The sequence below is a fragment of the Squalius cephalus genome (assembly GCF_949319135.1).
Source record: "Squalius cephalus genome assembly, chromosome: 10".
NCBI classification, from domain to species: Eukaryota; Metazoa; Chordata; class Actinopteri; order Cypriniformes; family Leuciscidae; genus Squalius; species Squalius cephalus.
In genome coordinates this window covers 33,026-45,000 of record NC_137131.1, presented here as the reverse complement: position 1 = coordinate 45,000, position 11,975 = coordinate 33,026, and the positions used below count along the sequence as shown (strand labels likewise).

The window sequence follows — 11,975 nt, the reverse complement described above, 5'->3', positions numbered from 1 at the left end:
GAGTGTGTGTGTGTGTGTGGACAGAAGCGCAGAACAGCGGAGTGTGTGTGTGTGTGTGGACAGAAGCGCAGAACAGCGGAGTGTGTGTGTGTGTGGACAGAAGCGCAGAACAGCGGAGTGTGTGTGTGTGTGTGTGTGGACAGAAGTGCAGAACAGCGGAGTGTGTGTGTGTGTGGACAGAAGCGCAGAACAGCGGAGTGTGTGTGTGTGTGTGGACAGAAGCGCAGAACAGCGGAGTGTGTGTGTGTGTGTGGACAGAAGCGCAGAACAGCGGAGTGTGTGTGTGTGTGGACAGAAGCGCAGAACAGCGGAGTGTGTGTGTGTGTGTGTGTGGACAGAAGTGCAGAACAGCGGAGTGTGTGTGTGTGTGTGGACAGAAGCGCAGAACAGCGGAGTGTGTGTGTGTGTGTGTGTGGACAGAAGTGCAGAACAGCGGAGTGTGTGTGTGTGTGTGGACAGAAGTGCAGAACAGCGGAGTGTGTGTGTGTGTGTGTGTGTGGACAGAAGTGCAGAACAGCGGAGTGTGTGTGTGGACAGAAGTGCAGAACAGCGGAGTGTGTGTGTGTGTGGACAGAAGCGCAGAACAGCGGAGTGTGTGTGGACAGAAGCGCAGAACAGCGGAGTGTGTGTGTGTGTGTGTGTGGACAGAAGTGCAGAACAGCGGAGTGTGTGTGTGTGTGTGTGTGTGGACAGAAGTGCAGAACAGCGGAGTGTGTGTGTGGACAGAAGTGCAGAACAGCGGAGTGTGTGTGTGTGTGGACAGAAGTGCAGAACAGCGGAGTGTGTGTGTGGACAGAAGCGCAGAACAGCGGAGTGTGTGTGTGTGTGTGGACAGAAGCGCAGAACAGCGGAGTGTGTGTGTGTGTGTGTGTGGACAGAAGTGCAGAACAGCGGAGTGTGTGTGTGTGTGTGTGTGTGGACAGAAGTGCAGAACAGCGGAGTGTGTGTGTGGACAGAAGTGCAGAACAGCGGAGTGTGTGTGTGTGTGGACAGAAGCGCAGAACAGCGGAGTGTGTGTGTGTGTGTGTGTGGACAGAAGTGCAGAACAGCGGAGTGTGTGTGTGTGTGGACTGAAGTGCCTGAGCTTGTGTTTCGGGTTAGGCTGCGTTGCTTTTACATTGTGGAAAATAGAATAATAGAAACAAAATGTATTAGCCTTTTTACCCGATATTCTCAATCTAAATTAATCTCGTTTTTCTTTATTTAAATTTCGTTTTTCTTTATTTAAATTTCGTTTTTCTTTATTTAAATCTACCCTTTACTGTGTCAGTAATTTGATAGTCAGAAAAATATTAGACTACCTTAAAAGTATTGCTTAAGTTAGCAGACCTGTGTGTGTGTGTGTGTGTGTGTGTGTGTGTGCGTGTCCGTTCTCGTTCTCATATAAGCCCTGCCCGTGTGAGGTGCGCCGCTTCCCGCTCGCGCTGTTCTGAATGTGTCGCGTCTCGCGTGTCCATCTATATTACACCAAATGCGACACTGCACTCCCGTGTGAAGTCGATTGGATGAACGGTTCTCGAAATAATCAAAATGCAAACGGACAGACACACACACAGAGATTCCTGCCTTTATTAGAGAGAAGAACATGTTCAGCCCCCTCTCTCCCAAGCTTCGAATATTCGATGTTCATTACTACCGAAGCTCAAAAAATGGTATTCGGACCAGCCCTACCTGTGTGTGTGTGTGTGTGTGTGTGTGTGTGTGAGACCGTACCTTCATCAGCTCCTGCTGAGTGTGTGTGTTTGTGTTGCAGGTTCTGTGTTCTGCGTGAGTTTGGACCCGGTGAGCAACACACTCGCGGTCACCGGTGGAGAAGACGACCGGGCCTTCGTGTGGAGTGTGTGTGACGGAGAGATGCTGTTCGAATGCACCGGTCAGCAGAACTCAAGACACTTCAACACACACACCCACACTCTCTCTCACACACTCACTCTCTCACACACTCTCTCTCTCTCACACACACACACACACACACACACACACACACACACACACACTCACAGGACACTTCAACACACACACACACACACACACACACACACACACACACACACAGGACACTTCAACACACACACACACACACATACACACACACACACACACACATACATACATACACACACACACGCACACACAGGACACTTCAACACACACACACTCACACACACAGGACACTTCAACACATACACACACACGCACACACAGAGGACACTTCAACACACACACACACACACACACACACGTGTCCTCACACACACCTGATTGTGTGTTCCTGCAGGGCACAAGGACTCGGTGACGTGTGTGTCGTTCAGCTGGGACTCTCGGCTGGTTGCGTCCGGAGACATGAGCGGCCTCATCAAAGTCTGGAACGTGGAGAACAAGCAGGAGATCTGGAGTTTTGAAGTGGGAGACCTGGAGGTGTGTGTACAGCAGGTCATGTGTGCGTTGCGCATGTGTGGGAGTGTGTGTGATGTGTGTGTGTTTCTCCTCATCATCAGTGGCTGGAGTGGCACTCCTGCGCTCCCGTGCTGCTCGCCGGCTCAGCCGACGGGAACGTGTGGATGTGGAAGATCCCGAGCGGAGAGTGCAAGACCTTCCCGGGCCCGAGCTGTCAATCAACCAGCGGGAAGATCCTCCCTGACGGTGAGAGCAGATGATGATGATGATGATGATGATGATGAAGATGATGAAGATGATGCAGGTGAACTGAGCGTCTGTGTGTTTACAGGGAAGAGAGTGATTGTGGGATACGAGGATGGAAGTTTACGTCTGTGGGACTTAAAACAAGGCGATGCCATCTGTGTCATCAAAGGTAATTCCTTCTCCTGATATCGCTCCGGACGGCAACTGAAGTTTAAGATTGTGATGAGCTGGTTAGAGTGTGTGTGTGATGAGGGCTGTTGGTGAGTGTGTGTGTGATGAGGGCTGATGGTGAGTGTGTGTGTGATGAGGGCTGATGGTGAGTGTGTGTGTGTGTGATGAGGGCTGATGATGAGTGTGTGTGTCGCTGTAGGGCTGATGGTGAGTGTGTGTGTGATGAGGGCTGATGATGAGTGTGTGTGTGAGATGAGGGCTGTTGGTGAGTGTGTGTGATGAGGGCTGTTGGTGAGTGTGTGTGTGATGAGGGCTGTTGGTGAGTGTGTGTGTGATGAGGGCTGATGATGAGTGTGTGTGCCGCTGCATGATGATGAGTGTGTGTGTGATGAGGGCTGTTGGTGAGTGTGTGTGTGATGAGGGCTGATGATGAGTGTGTGTGCCGCTGCATGATGATGAGTGTGTGTGTGATGAGGGCTGTTGGTGAGTGTGTGTGTGATGAGGGCTGATGATGAGTGTGTGTGCCGCTGCATGATGATGAGTGTGTGTGTGATGAGGGCTGATGATGAGTGTGTGTGATGAGGGCTGTTGGTGAGTGTGTGTGTGATGAGGGCTGATGATGAGTGTGTGTGCCGCTGCATGATGATGAGTGTGTGTGTGATGAGGGCTGATGGTGAGTGTGTGTGTGATGAGGGCTGTTGGTGAGTGTGTGTGTGATGAGGGCTGATGATGAGTGTGTGTGTCACTGTAGGGCTGATGGTGAGTGTGTGTGTGATGAGGGCTGATGATGAGTGTGTGTGTGCCGCTGCATGATGATGAGTGTGTGTGTGTGATGAGGGCTGATGGTGAGTGTGTGTGCCGCTGCATGATGATGAGTGTGTGTGTGCCGCTGCATGATGATGAGTGTGTGTGTGTGATGAGGGCTGATGATGAGTGTGTGTGTGATGAGGGCTGTTGGTGAGTGTGTGTGTGTGATGAGGGCTGTTGGTGAGTGTGTGTGTGTGATGAGGGCTGTTGGTGAGTGTGTGTGCCGCTGTAGAGCTGATGGTGAGTGTGTGATGATGAGTGTGTGTGTGATGAGGGCTGATGGTGAGTGTGTGATGATGAGTGTGTGTGTGATGAGGGCTGATGGTGAGTGTGTGATGATGAGTGTGTGTGTGATGAGGGCTGATGGTGAGTGTGTGTGTGATGAGGGCTGATGATGAGTGTGTGTGTCACTGTAGGGCTGATGGTGAGTGTGTGTGTGATGAGGGCTGATGATGAGTGTGTGTGTGATGAGGGCTGTTGGTGAGTGTGTGTGTGATGAGGGCTGATGGTGAGTGTGTGATGATGAGTGTGTGTGTGATGAGGGCTGATGGTGAGTGTGTGTGTGATGAGGGCTGATGATGAGTGTGTGTGTCACTGTAGGGCTGATGGTGAGTGTGTGTGTGATGAGGGCTGATGATGAGTGTGTGTGTGATGAGGGCTGTTGGTGAGTGTGTGTGTGATGAGGGCTGTTGGTGAGTGTGTGTGTGATGAGGGCTGATGATGAGTGTGTGTGTGTCGCTGTAGGGCTGATGGTGAGTGTGTGTGTGTGATAGGGCTGTCAACGAATATTCTAAATTCGAATATATATTCGAATAGTTTTAAAAAACAGAATTTCGAATGTGAAAATTAATATTCGAATGTGGAGAAACGCCCGCGGTAGCAGAGGCGCGGCTGTCTGCTTTGCGAGTGGGGACAGGTCACAGGAAGGCGTTAACGTACTGACTGAATAGATACTGCATGAATAAGGTAGGTTAGATACAGCAGTTTCATGCACTGCAAGCTTCCACTGGTTTGATTATTTACCGTTTCATGTCAAGGAAAAGTTCTATGTTTACCACAGCACAGCTCGCTCGGAGCGTTCAATGACGGATTCGCGTCTAGTTGGACTCTTGAACATTTTGAATCCATTCGCGCGTCAAAAGCAAAAGTCTGAAGCGAAATTGACGCGCGGAGAGCGTGCCGCCTCATTCGCTGATGGTGAGTGTGTGTGTGTGATGAGGGCTGATGGTGAGTGTGTGTGCTCTCCAGGACTGGGCAATACATCGATGTGATTCTTCAGACGATTCCGGACAGATTCTGAGATTTTCCAAATGCATCCTGATTGTCTCTCGCATCGACTCTGAGTGTAGTTTCTAACAGCAGATGAAGTGTGTGTTACAGCCAAACTCTGCTGGCTTCCAGTTCCTCACACACACTTCTTCAATCCGCTATAAAATTTTATAAAGTTCGAAAAGGTTGAAATGAATTACAAGTGTGTTTGCAGTGGAGGGTTATCATTAATATCGCATCATTAGAGCACTCTGAGTGGACTGGTATCACACACACACACACACACACACACACACACACACACACACACACACACACACACACACACACCTTCTTCATGAGCATTAGAGTGTGTGGTTAAGCTAGCCTACAGCGCCATCTGCTGTTAGAAAATAAGGGTCAGGATGGATTGGAGAGAGAATCGTGAGGCATCGGTTTTTTGTCCCAGTCCCAGAACTTTCTGTATGAGAAATCATGAGTTATTCGCTCTTAACGCTGTGAAGTTGTTCCAACACTTCTGCTTTCCCTATAAAGCACAGAATGTGAGATGACTCAATCAATAGGGCGGATGTAAGTGTGTTGTTAGCCCTGAACCCGTGTGTGTGTGTGTGTGTTTCCTCAGGGCCCGACGGGCACCAGGGGGCGCTGACGGCTCTGGCCTGCAATAAAGAGGGAACGCTGGTTCTGACGGGCTCCGTCGACGGTCAGGCCAAACTCATCAGCACGTCCACCGGAAAGGTGACCAGAGGAACCCTAACCAGTGCTCAGCACTACAGTGATGTTCTTATGTCTTTATTTGTGCGTTTAATGAAGAAGCAGGAAGCCTCAAAGGCAAAGCACTAGTGTTCATTTTGTCAGCTATTTTTTTATTTAGTCTTAGTCGTGTCAAATGTACTCTTTAGTTTTTATCACACGTAGTTAACCTTGTCCTGTTTTTGTTTAGTCAAGTTCAGTCTCATTTTTGTCATGCTGCATAATTTTTAAATTGATGATATTATTTATACTTTATAATTACATCACAATTAATGCACAAATCAAGACAATGTTGAATCCTACATTAGGGCTGGGACAATAAATCGATGCATCGTGAATCGAGAAATGATTGTGAGATTTACCATGGTAACTTACTCTGTGAACCTAACCTGGTTTTCTTCGGTTTCCTCCTTTTTAAAGCATTCATACTCGATGCAAAAATGCTTTTATTTTTTTTGAAGTACAATATCTTAAAATTCTTAAATCAAGATATATTTTCTAAATAAGAAGAATTATTTCCTGGGGGAAGCGAGTGCTTTTTCACATCAGAGAGCGTCACATGTTCTTCAGTGTGATTCCTTTATTTTCTTCTTTAGGTGTTATGTTCATTTTCCAGTGAAAACACTGAAGCGAAAGACTCGATGCAGGAGCAGGATTCCAACTCTGTCGAATCTGTGGGATTTTGTAATGTGTAAGTAAAGCATATAACTACTCAGGCATAAGTGTGTAGTGGTGTTCTGATGTAGTGCAAACACAGAATGATCCGCCAGTCAGACTTCATCCATGATCCTCAATGATCTCTCCCAGCCAGTCTCCGAGCACAAGATCCGCTTTTTAACTGAGTAACATCAGTCCACCAAACACCACGAGCACTGCTTATATTCATAAAGCAGTAGAAATGCCCAAAACAAGCATCTGTGGATGAGTCTGAAGCAAGGGCTGCTGGGACGACACTGTCCTGCTCTTCACAGATGACGAGTGGAAGGAGAACTCGTTCTGTGCTTCATACATCATTACGCCAGTTCTACATCAATGCACATGCGCAAAACTTTCCAGTTTCAGTTTTCAGTCCAGTCAGGTGTTTACATGTCCTATCGAATGGGTTAGAAAAGGTATAACCCTAACCCTAACCCTAACCCTAACCCTAACCCTAACCCACCCCTTAACATCTGAAAGAAATTTAAATCTGATTTGGCTGATTTATTCTGATTGGCGTGGTTACATTAAACATTATTTTAATTCCAACTGTTCTAATAATCCTAATATTAGGGTCCATGTAGTCCTCCTTTATTTCTGTTGCGCTTACATGTTGTTTATACAATACAAGCAGCTTTAGTGATAAACAGGAAAATAATGAGCAGTGATGCAAACAGATCAGCTGAGGTCAGGTCAGTGTTAATTCAGTTTAACTGTTCATCAAATATGATAATCTATGAAGCAGTTCTAGAGAAAACAGTGATGTCATCATACAGCAGTGTCAGTGCAGTCAGATCAATAATACTGTTGAATATTAAGTTTCTCCAAATAATGAATCCAGAGGCGACAGTGACGAACACACACTCCGTCAGTGTCAGAATGGAGGAAAACCCTCGTGAGAAACTCAGTTCTCAGTTCTCCTCTGGCCAACGAGCCAACAGTGTGTGATTATGGTCCAGGCAGCATTACAGGTCAGAGGTCAGGTTGTGGATTGGTTTCATTCATAATATATAGATGTGACTTGACTTATTAGGAGTGTTGTACTGTGTATATGGGGATATTTAATTTAATTAATCAATCAACAATACTATTGATCAGCATTACCAAACGTGGACGTTTTCCACTAGAAACAAACATTGATGTATTATTTTAATCTAATACTGTGAAGCTGCTTTGATACAATCTGTATTGTGAAAAGCACTATATAAATAAACTTGACTTGACTTGACTGTGTCCAGGCTGCCTCTAGTTGCTGTTGCGTATCTGGACGGCACACTGGCCATTTATGATATGAATTCACAGAGCCTCAGACATCGGTGTAAACATGAGGTAAAAGCTGAGAATACATTTAAATGTGGCTAAAAAAAGGTCTTGCCTTATATGACGTGTGTGTGTGTGTGTGTGTGTGTCAGGTTGGGCTAGTCCACCTGCAGTGGGAAGAGGCGTCTGCTGTGGTCTCCACCTGTAATCTGGCTGGTGTCGTGACTCTGTGGGACGCTCGATCAGGAATGCTGATGTCGGAGTATCGTGGACACACTGCTGAGATCCTCGACTTCGTGCTGAACAGGTGTGTGTTAAACTGAACAGGTGTGTGTTAAACTGAACAGGTGTGTGTTAAACTGAACAGGTGTGTGTTAAACTGAACAGGTGTGTGTGTGTTAATCTGAACAGGTGTGTGTGTGTTAATCTGAACAGGTGTGTGTGTGTGTTAATCTGAACAGGTGTGTGTTAAACTGAACAGGTGTGTGTTAATCTGAACAGGTGTGTGTTAAACTGAACAGGTGTGTGTTAATCTGCACAGGTGTGTGTTAAACTGAACAGGTGTGTGTTAATCTGAACAGGTGTGTGTTAATCTGCACAGGTGTGTGTTAATCTGCACAGGTGTGTGTTAATCTGCACAGGTGTGTGTTAATCTGCACAGGTGTGTGTTAATCTGCACAGGTGTGTGTTAATCTGCACAGGTGTGTGTTAAACTGAACAGGTGTGTGTGTTAAACTGAACAGGTGTGTGTGTTAATCTGAACAGGTGTGTGTTGAACTGAACAGGTGTGTGTTAATCTGAACAGGTGTGTGTTAAACTGAACAGGTGTGTGTTAATCTGCACAGGTGTGTGTTAATCTGCACAGGTGTGTGTTAAACTGAACAGGTGTGTGTGTTAATCTGAACAGGTGTGTGTTGAACTGAACAGGTGTGTGTGTGTTAACTGAGGCCGATCAGGAACTGATGGTAGTGCTGTGTGTTGTGACAGTGATGCCTATAAGAGAAAGAGCTCATGTGACAATGTGCTGCTTTGCATATAAAGTAAATGTTTTATAATTAGTTTATTTATCAGTAACGCAATAATGTACATAAGATTTAAAAAGCTAAAACCGTGTTTGACTGACAAGTGGCGATTCTGAAATGGGTGTTTTATTTATTTCACATAGTTGGTGAATGCTCCTGTTTCGCTCCTGTTAAAGTTTTTAGGAGTCACAACTGGATTCCCTAAATTATCATTCCATGTGTACGGAGAACAACTCGCACCCGAAATTGATTCTCGCAGTGGGAACCATAGCAACGTTTTGGCGTCTTGTACGTTTGGTATCTGCTCTTTTTGACCAAAGCAATATGTTAGCTAACACTGACCGCAACCAAAGACTTGTGTTTGCAGTTTTAGCTAAACCTCTATTGACAATGTGCAGTTTTGTTTATGCCTGCTTTCAATATAAAGATTTAGCTTCATTATGGGCTTGTTCTGTTTACGGTCTCTGTTTTCTAGCAAGACCTGGCAACGGGAGTGAGTCTAGGCTCGTACTTCTGTCCTTCCCTCTAGTCATTCCCATTAATAACTGAACTGTGTGTGACCAGAACCGGGTTAAACACTAAAAGGTGAACTGACAACCGGATTAGCTGCCGTGTGTTCATGTCCATAAAGACATTGTAATGTTCCTCTGTCCGGTCTTCACCCTAACCCGGCCATCTACATCAAATCACTTACATCTGATACTTTACTCTGACTGTTAAAGGCTTAGTTCACCCAAAAATAATCATTTTCTCATGTCATTTCAAACCCAGAAGACCTGCGATGAAGATTTACATTTACATTCATTCATTTAGCAGACGCTTTTATCCAAGATATTTTAAATATTATTCGTTCAAATTTTGACAAGTTTGTCCATAAAATTCAAATTAAAGTGATGTTGGGTCTGTTGTCGTGTCCACAGAGAGGCGTCAGTCGCAGTCACTGCCGGAGGAGATCATAAAGCCAAAGTCTTCGTCCTGCAGAGACCAGACCGGTAGAGCGAGGGAACCCGAACCCTGACCCCTGACCCCTGACCTGACCCCTAACCTGGACCGGTGAGCGAGGGAACCCGAACCCTGACCCCTGACCTGACCCCTAACCTGGACCTGTGAGCGAGGGAACCCGAACCCTGACCCCTGACCTGACCCCTAACCTGGACCGGTAGAGCGAGGGAACCCGAACCCTGACCCCTGACCTGACCCCTAACCTGGACCGGTGAGCGAGGGAACCCGAACCCTGACCTGACCCCTAACCTGGACCGGTGAGCGAGGGAACCCAAACCCTGACCCCTGACCTAACCCCTAACCTGGACCGGTGAGCGAGGGAACCCGAACCCTGACCCCTAACCTGGACCGGTGAGCGAGGTAACCCGAACCCTGACCCCTGACCTGACCCCTAACCTGGACCGGTAGAGCGAGGGAACCTGAACCCTGACCCCTGACCTGGACCGGTAGAGCGAGGGAACCTGAACCCTGACCCCTGACCTGACCCCTAACCTGGACCGGTAGAGCGAGGGAACCCGAACCCTGACCCCTGACCTGACCCCTAACCTGGACCGGTAGAGCGAGGGAACCCGAACCCTGACCCCTGACCTGACCCCTAACCTGGACCTGTGAGCGAGGGAACCCGAACCCTGACCTGACCCCTAACCTGGACCGGTGAGCGAGGGAACCCAAACCCTGACCCCTGACCTAACCCCTAACCTGGACCGGTGAGCGAGGGAACCCGAACCCTGACCCCTAACCTGGACCGGTGAGCGAGGGAACCCGAACCCTGACCCCTGACCTGACCCCTAACCTGGACCGGTAGAGCGAGGGAACCTGAACCCTGACCCCTGACCTGGACCGGTAGAGCGAGGGAACCTGAACCCTGACCCCTGACCTGACCCCTAACCTGGACCGGTAGAGCGAGGGAACCCGAACCCTGACCCCTGACCTGACCCCTAACCCGGACCGGTAGAGCGAGGGAACCCGAACCCTGACCCCTGACCTGACCCCTAACCTGGACCGGTAGAGCGAGGGAACCCGAACCCTGACCCCTGACCTGACCCCTAACCCGGACCGGTAGAGCGAGGGAACCCGAACCCTGACCCCTGACCTGTCCCCTAACCCTACCCGGACCGGTAGAGCGAGGGAACCCGAACCCTGACCCCTGACCTGACCCCTAACCCGGACCGGTAGAGCGAGGGAACCCGAACCCTGACCCCTGACCTGACCCCTAACCCTACCCGGACCGGTAGAGCGATGGACCTCCATCCTCCGAGTGCTGGAACTGCAGATCTTCCTCTCTGACACACCATCGCCTTTAAACAGAAACTTTATAGACTTTTAACAGAGCTCTACTATTCTGTCTTTAATGTCATGACTGTGTACTCCTGACGGACTGTTTGTTTAATCTTTATAATTGGGACGTACACTATATAGCCAAAAACTATTCTAGTCATTTCTGTGAGGACAAATATTAATGCTATACCAGACAGTGACGTTCTAGAGAAATGTGTGCTACAGCGTCAGTGGAGGATCATCTTGTTCTCCAGCATGACTGAACCCGTGGACACAGCAAGGGCCGTAAAGAGAGTTTTATCGACTGAAGTGGGAATAACTCGACCTGAACGCCACTGAACACCTTCGGGATGAACTGAAGCATCGACTCCATCATCACCCGACATCTGTGTCTAAATTCTTTTGCTCTTGTGTCTTGTTGAACATTTTGAATGTTGTTGCTCACTCAGTAAAGCATATCTCTTTCTGCATGGGGTCACAAACCTCCACAAACTGCTGCAGCACAAAGACATCTCCCCGTATGTTGTAGCATTAATATTAGTCCTCGCGGAATGGCTGAAATTACCAAACCCATTAATTAGAAAGAGATGTCCACATTTGTTTAAACATGCAGTGTTGTATGAAATTCACTTTTGACATACTCATCATGGTGAAAATGCACATTTACTCATTGGCTCAGATTAAAGCTGCTGTTTCATGTCTGTTTGCTTGTTAAGGATCAGTTTTTCCCATTCTTCTCCCACCGCGCTGTGAGCTATTAGCAGTGACACAGATTAGGATCTGCCTGTGGACGGTCTTGGTAAAAGTTCATTGCCGATTGGGTTAGCCATACATTCTGCTGTATTTAATTAAAGTGGTCAACCTCTTTTTTCCCCTTGTCACGAGTAACTTGCTGTGATTTAACATGCCAAGAAATGTGATGAGTGAATAAACACAAGTGATGTTAAACCAGTTGTGAGGTCGTGTTTGCCACTGAATCCCCTCCATGTCCAGGAACTCAGACTTGCGCTCTTTGCTCTCACCCACTCGTAAGTTTGGCTCGTGTTCAAGTGTGCCTGAAGGTCAGAGTGTGTG

The 11,975-nt window shown here is 47.7% G+C and overlaps 2 protein-coding genes across 3 annotated transcripts in view; one reads left to right on the top strand and one right to left on the bottom strand.

The window, feature by feature from the left end:
• The window catches only part of aamp (angio-associated, migratory cell protein), a 14,269-nt gene extending 2,420 nt beyond the window's left edge, over positions 1-11,849 (top strand). The window contains exons 3-12 of one of the 2 annotated variants that reach the window (XM_079883104.1): positions 1,754-1,873; positions 2,279-2,418; positions 2,499-2,643; positions 2,729-2,812; positions 5,513-5,628; positions 6,240-6,334; positions 7,578-7,668; positions 7,752-7,906; positions 9,542-9,636; positions 9,851-9,879. In XM_079883104.1, the coding sequence (XP_079739230.1) occupies positions 1,754-1,873; positions 2,279-2,418; positions 2,499-2,643; positions 2,729-2,812; positions 5,513-5,628; positions 6,240-6,334; positions 7,578-7,668; positions 7,752-7,906; positions 9,542-9,617 (1,022 nt within the window). In that variant the 3' untranslated portion in view covers positions 9,618-9,636; positions 9,851-9,879. Of the gene's footprint in view, positions 1-1,753; positions 1,874-2,278; positions 2,419-2,498; positions 2,644-2,728; positions 2,813-5,512; positions 5,629-6,239; positions 6,335-7,577; positions 7,669-7,751; positions 7,907-9,541 lie in introns of both variants that reach the window. The other variant, XM_079883103.1, reaches the window with a different exon arrangement.
• LOC307165468 (uncharacterized protein) lies at positions 9,662-10,874 on the bottom strand (the record flags this gene model as incomplete). Its single annotated transcript, XM_079883105.1, has 5 exons — positions 9,662-9,760; positions 9,827-9,872; positions 9,914-9,966; positions 10,020-10,269; positions 10,405-10,874. The coding sequence occupies 5 exons, from the start codon at positions 10,872-10,874 to the stop codon at positions 9,662-9,664; spliced, it is 918 nt and encodes a 305-aa protein (XP_079739231.1).
• Positions 11,850-11,975: the final 126 nt, after the last annotated feature.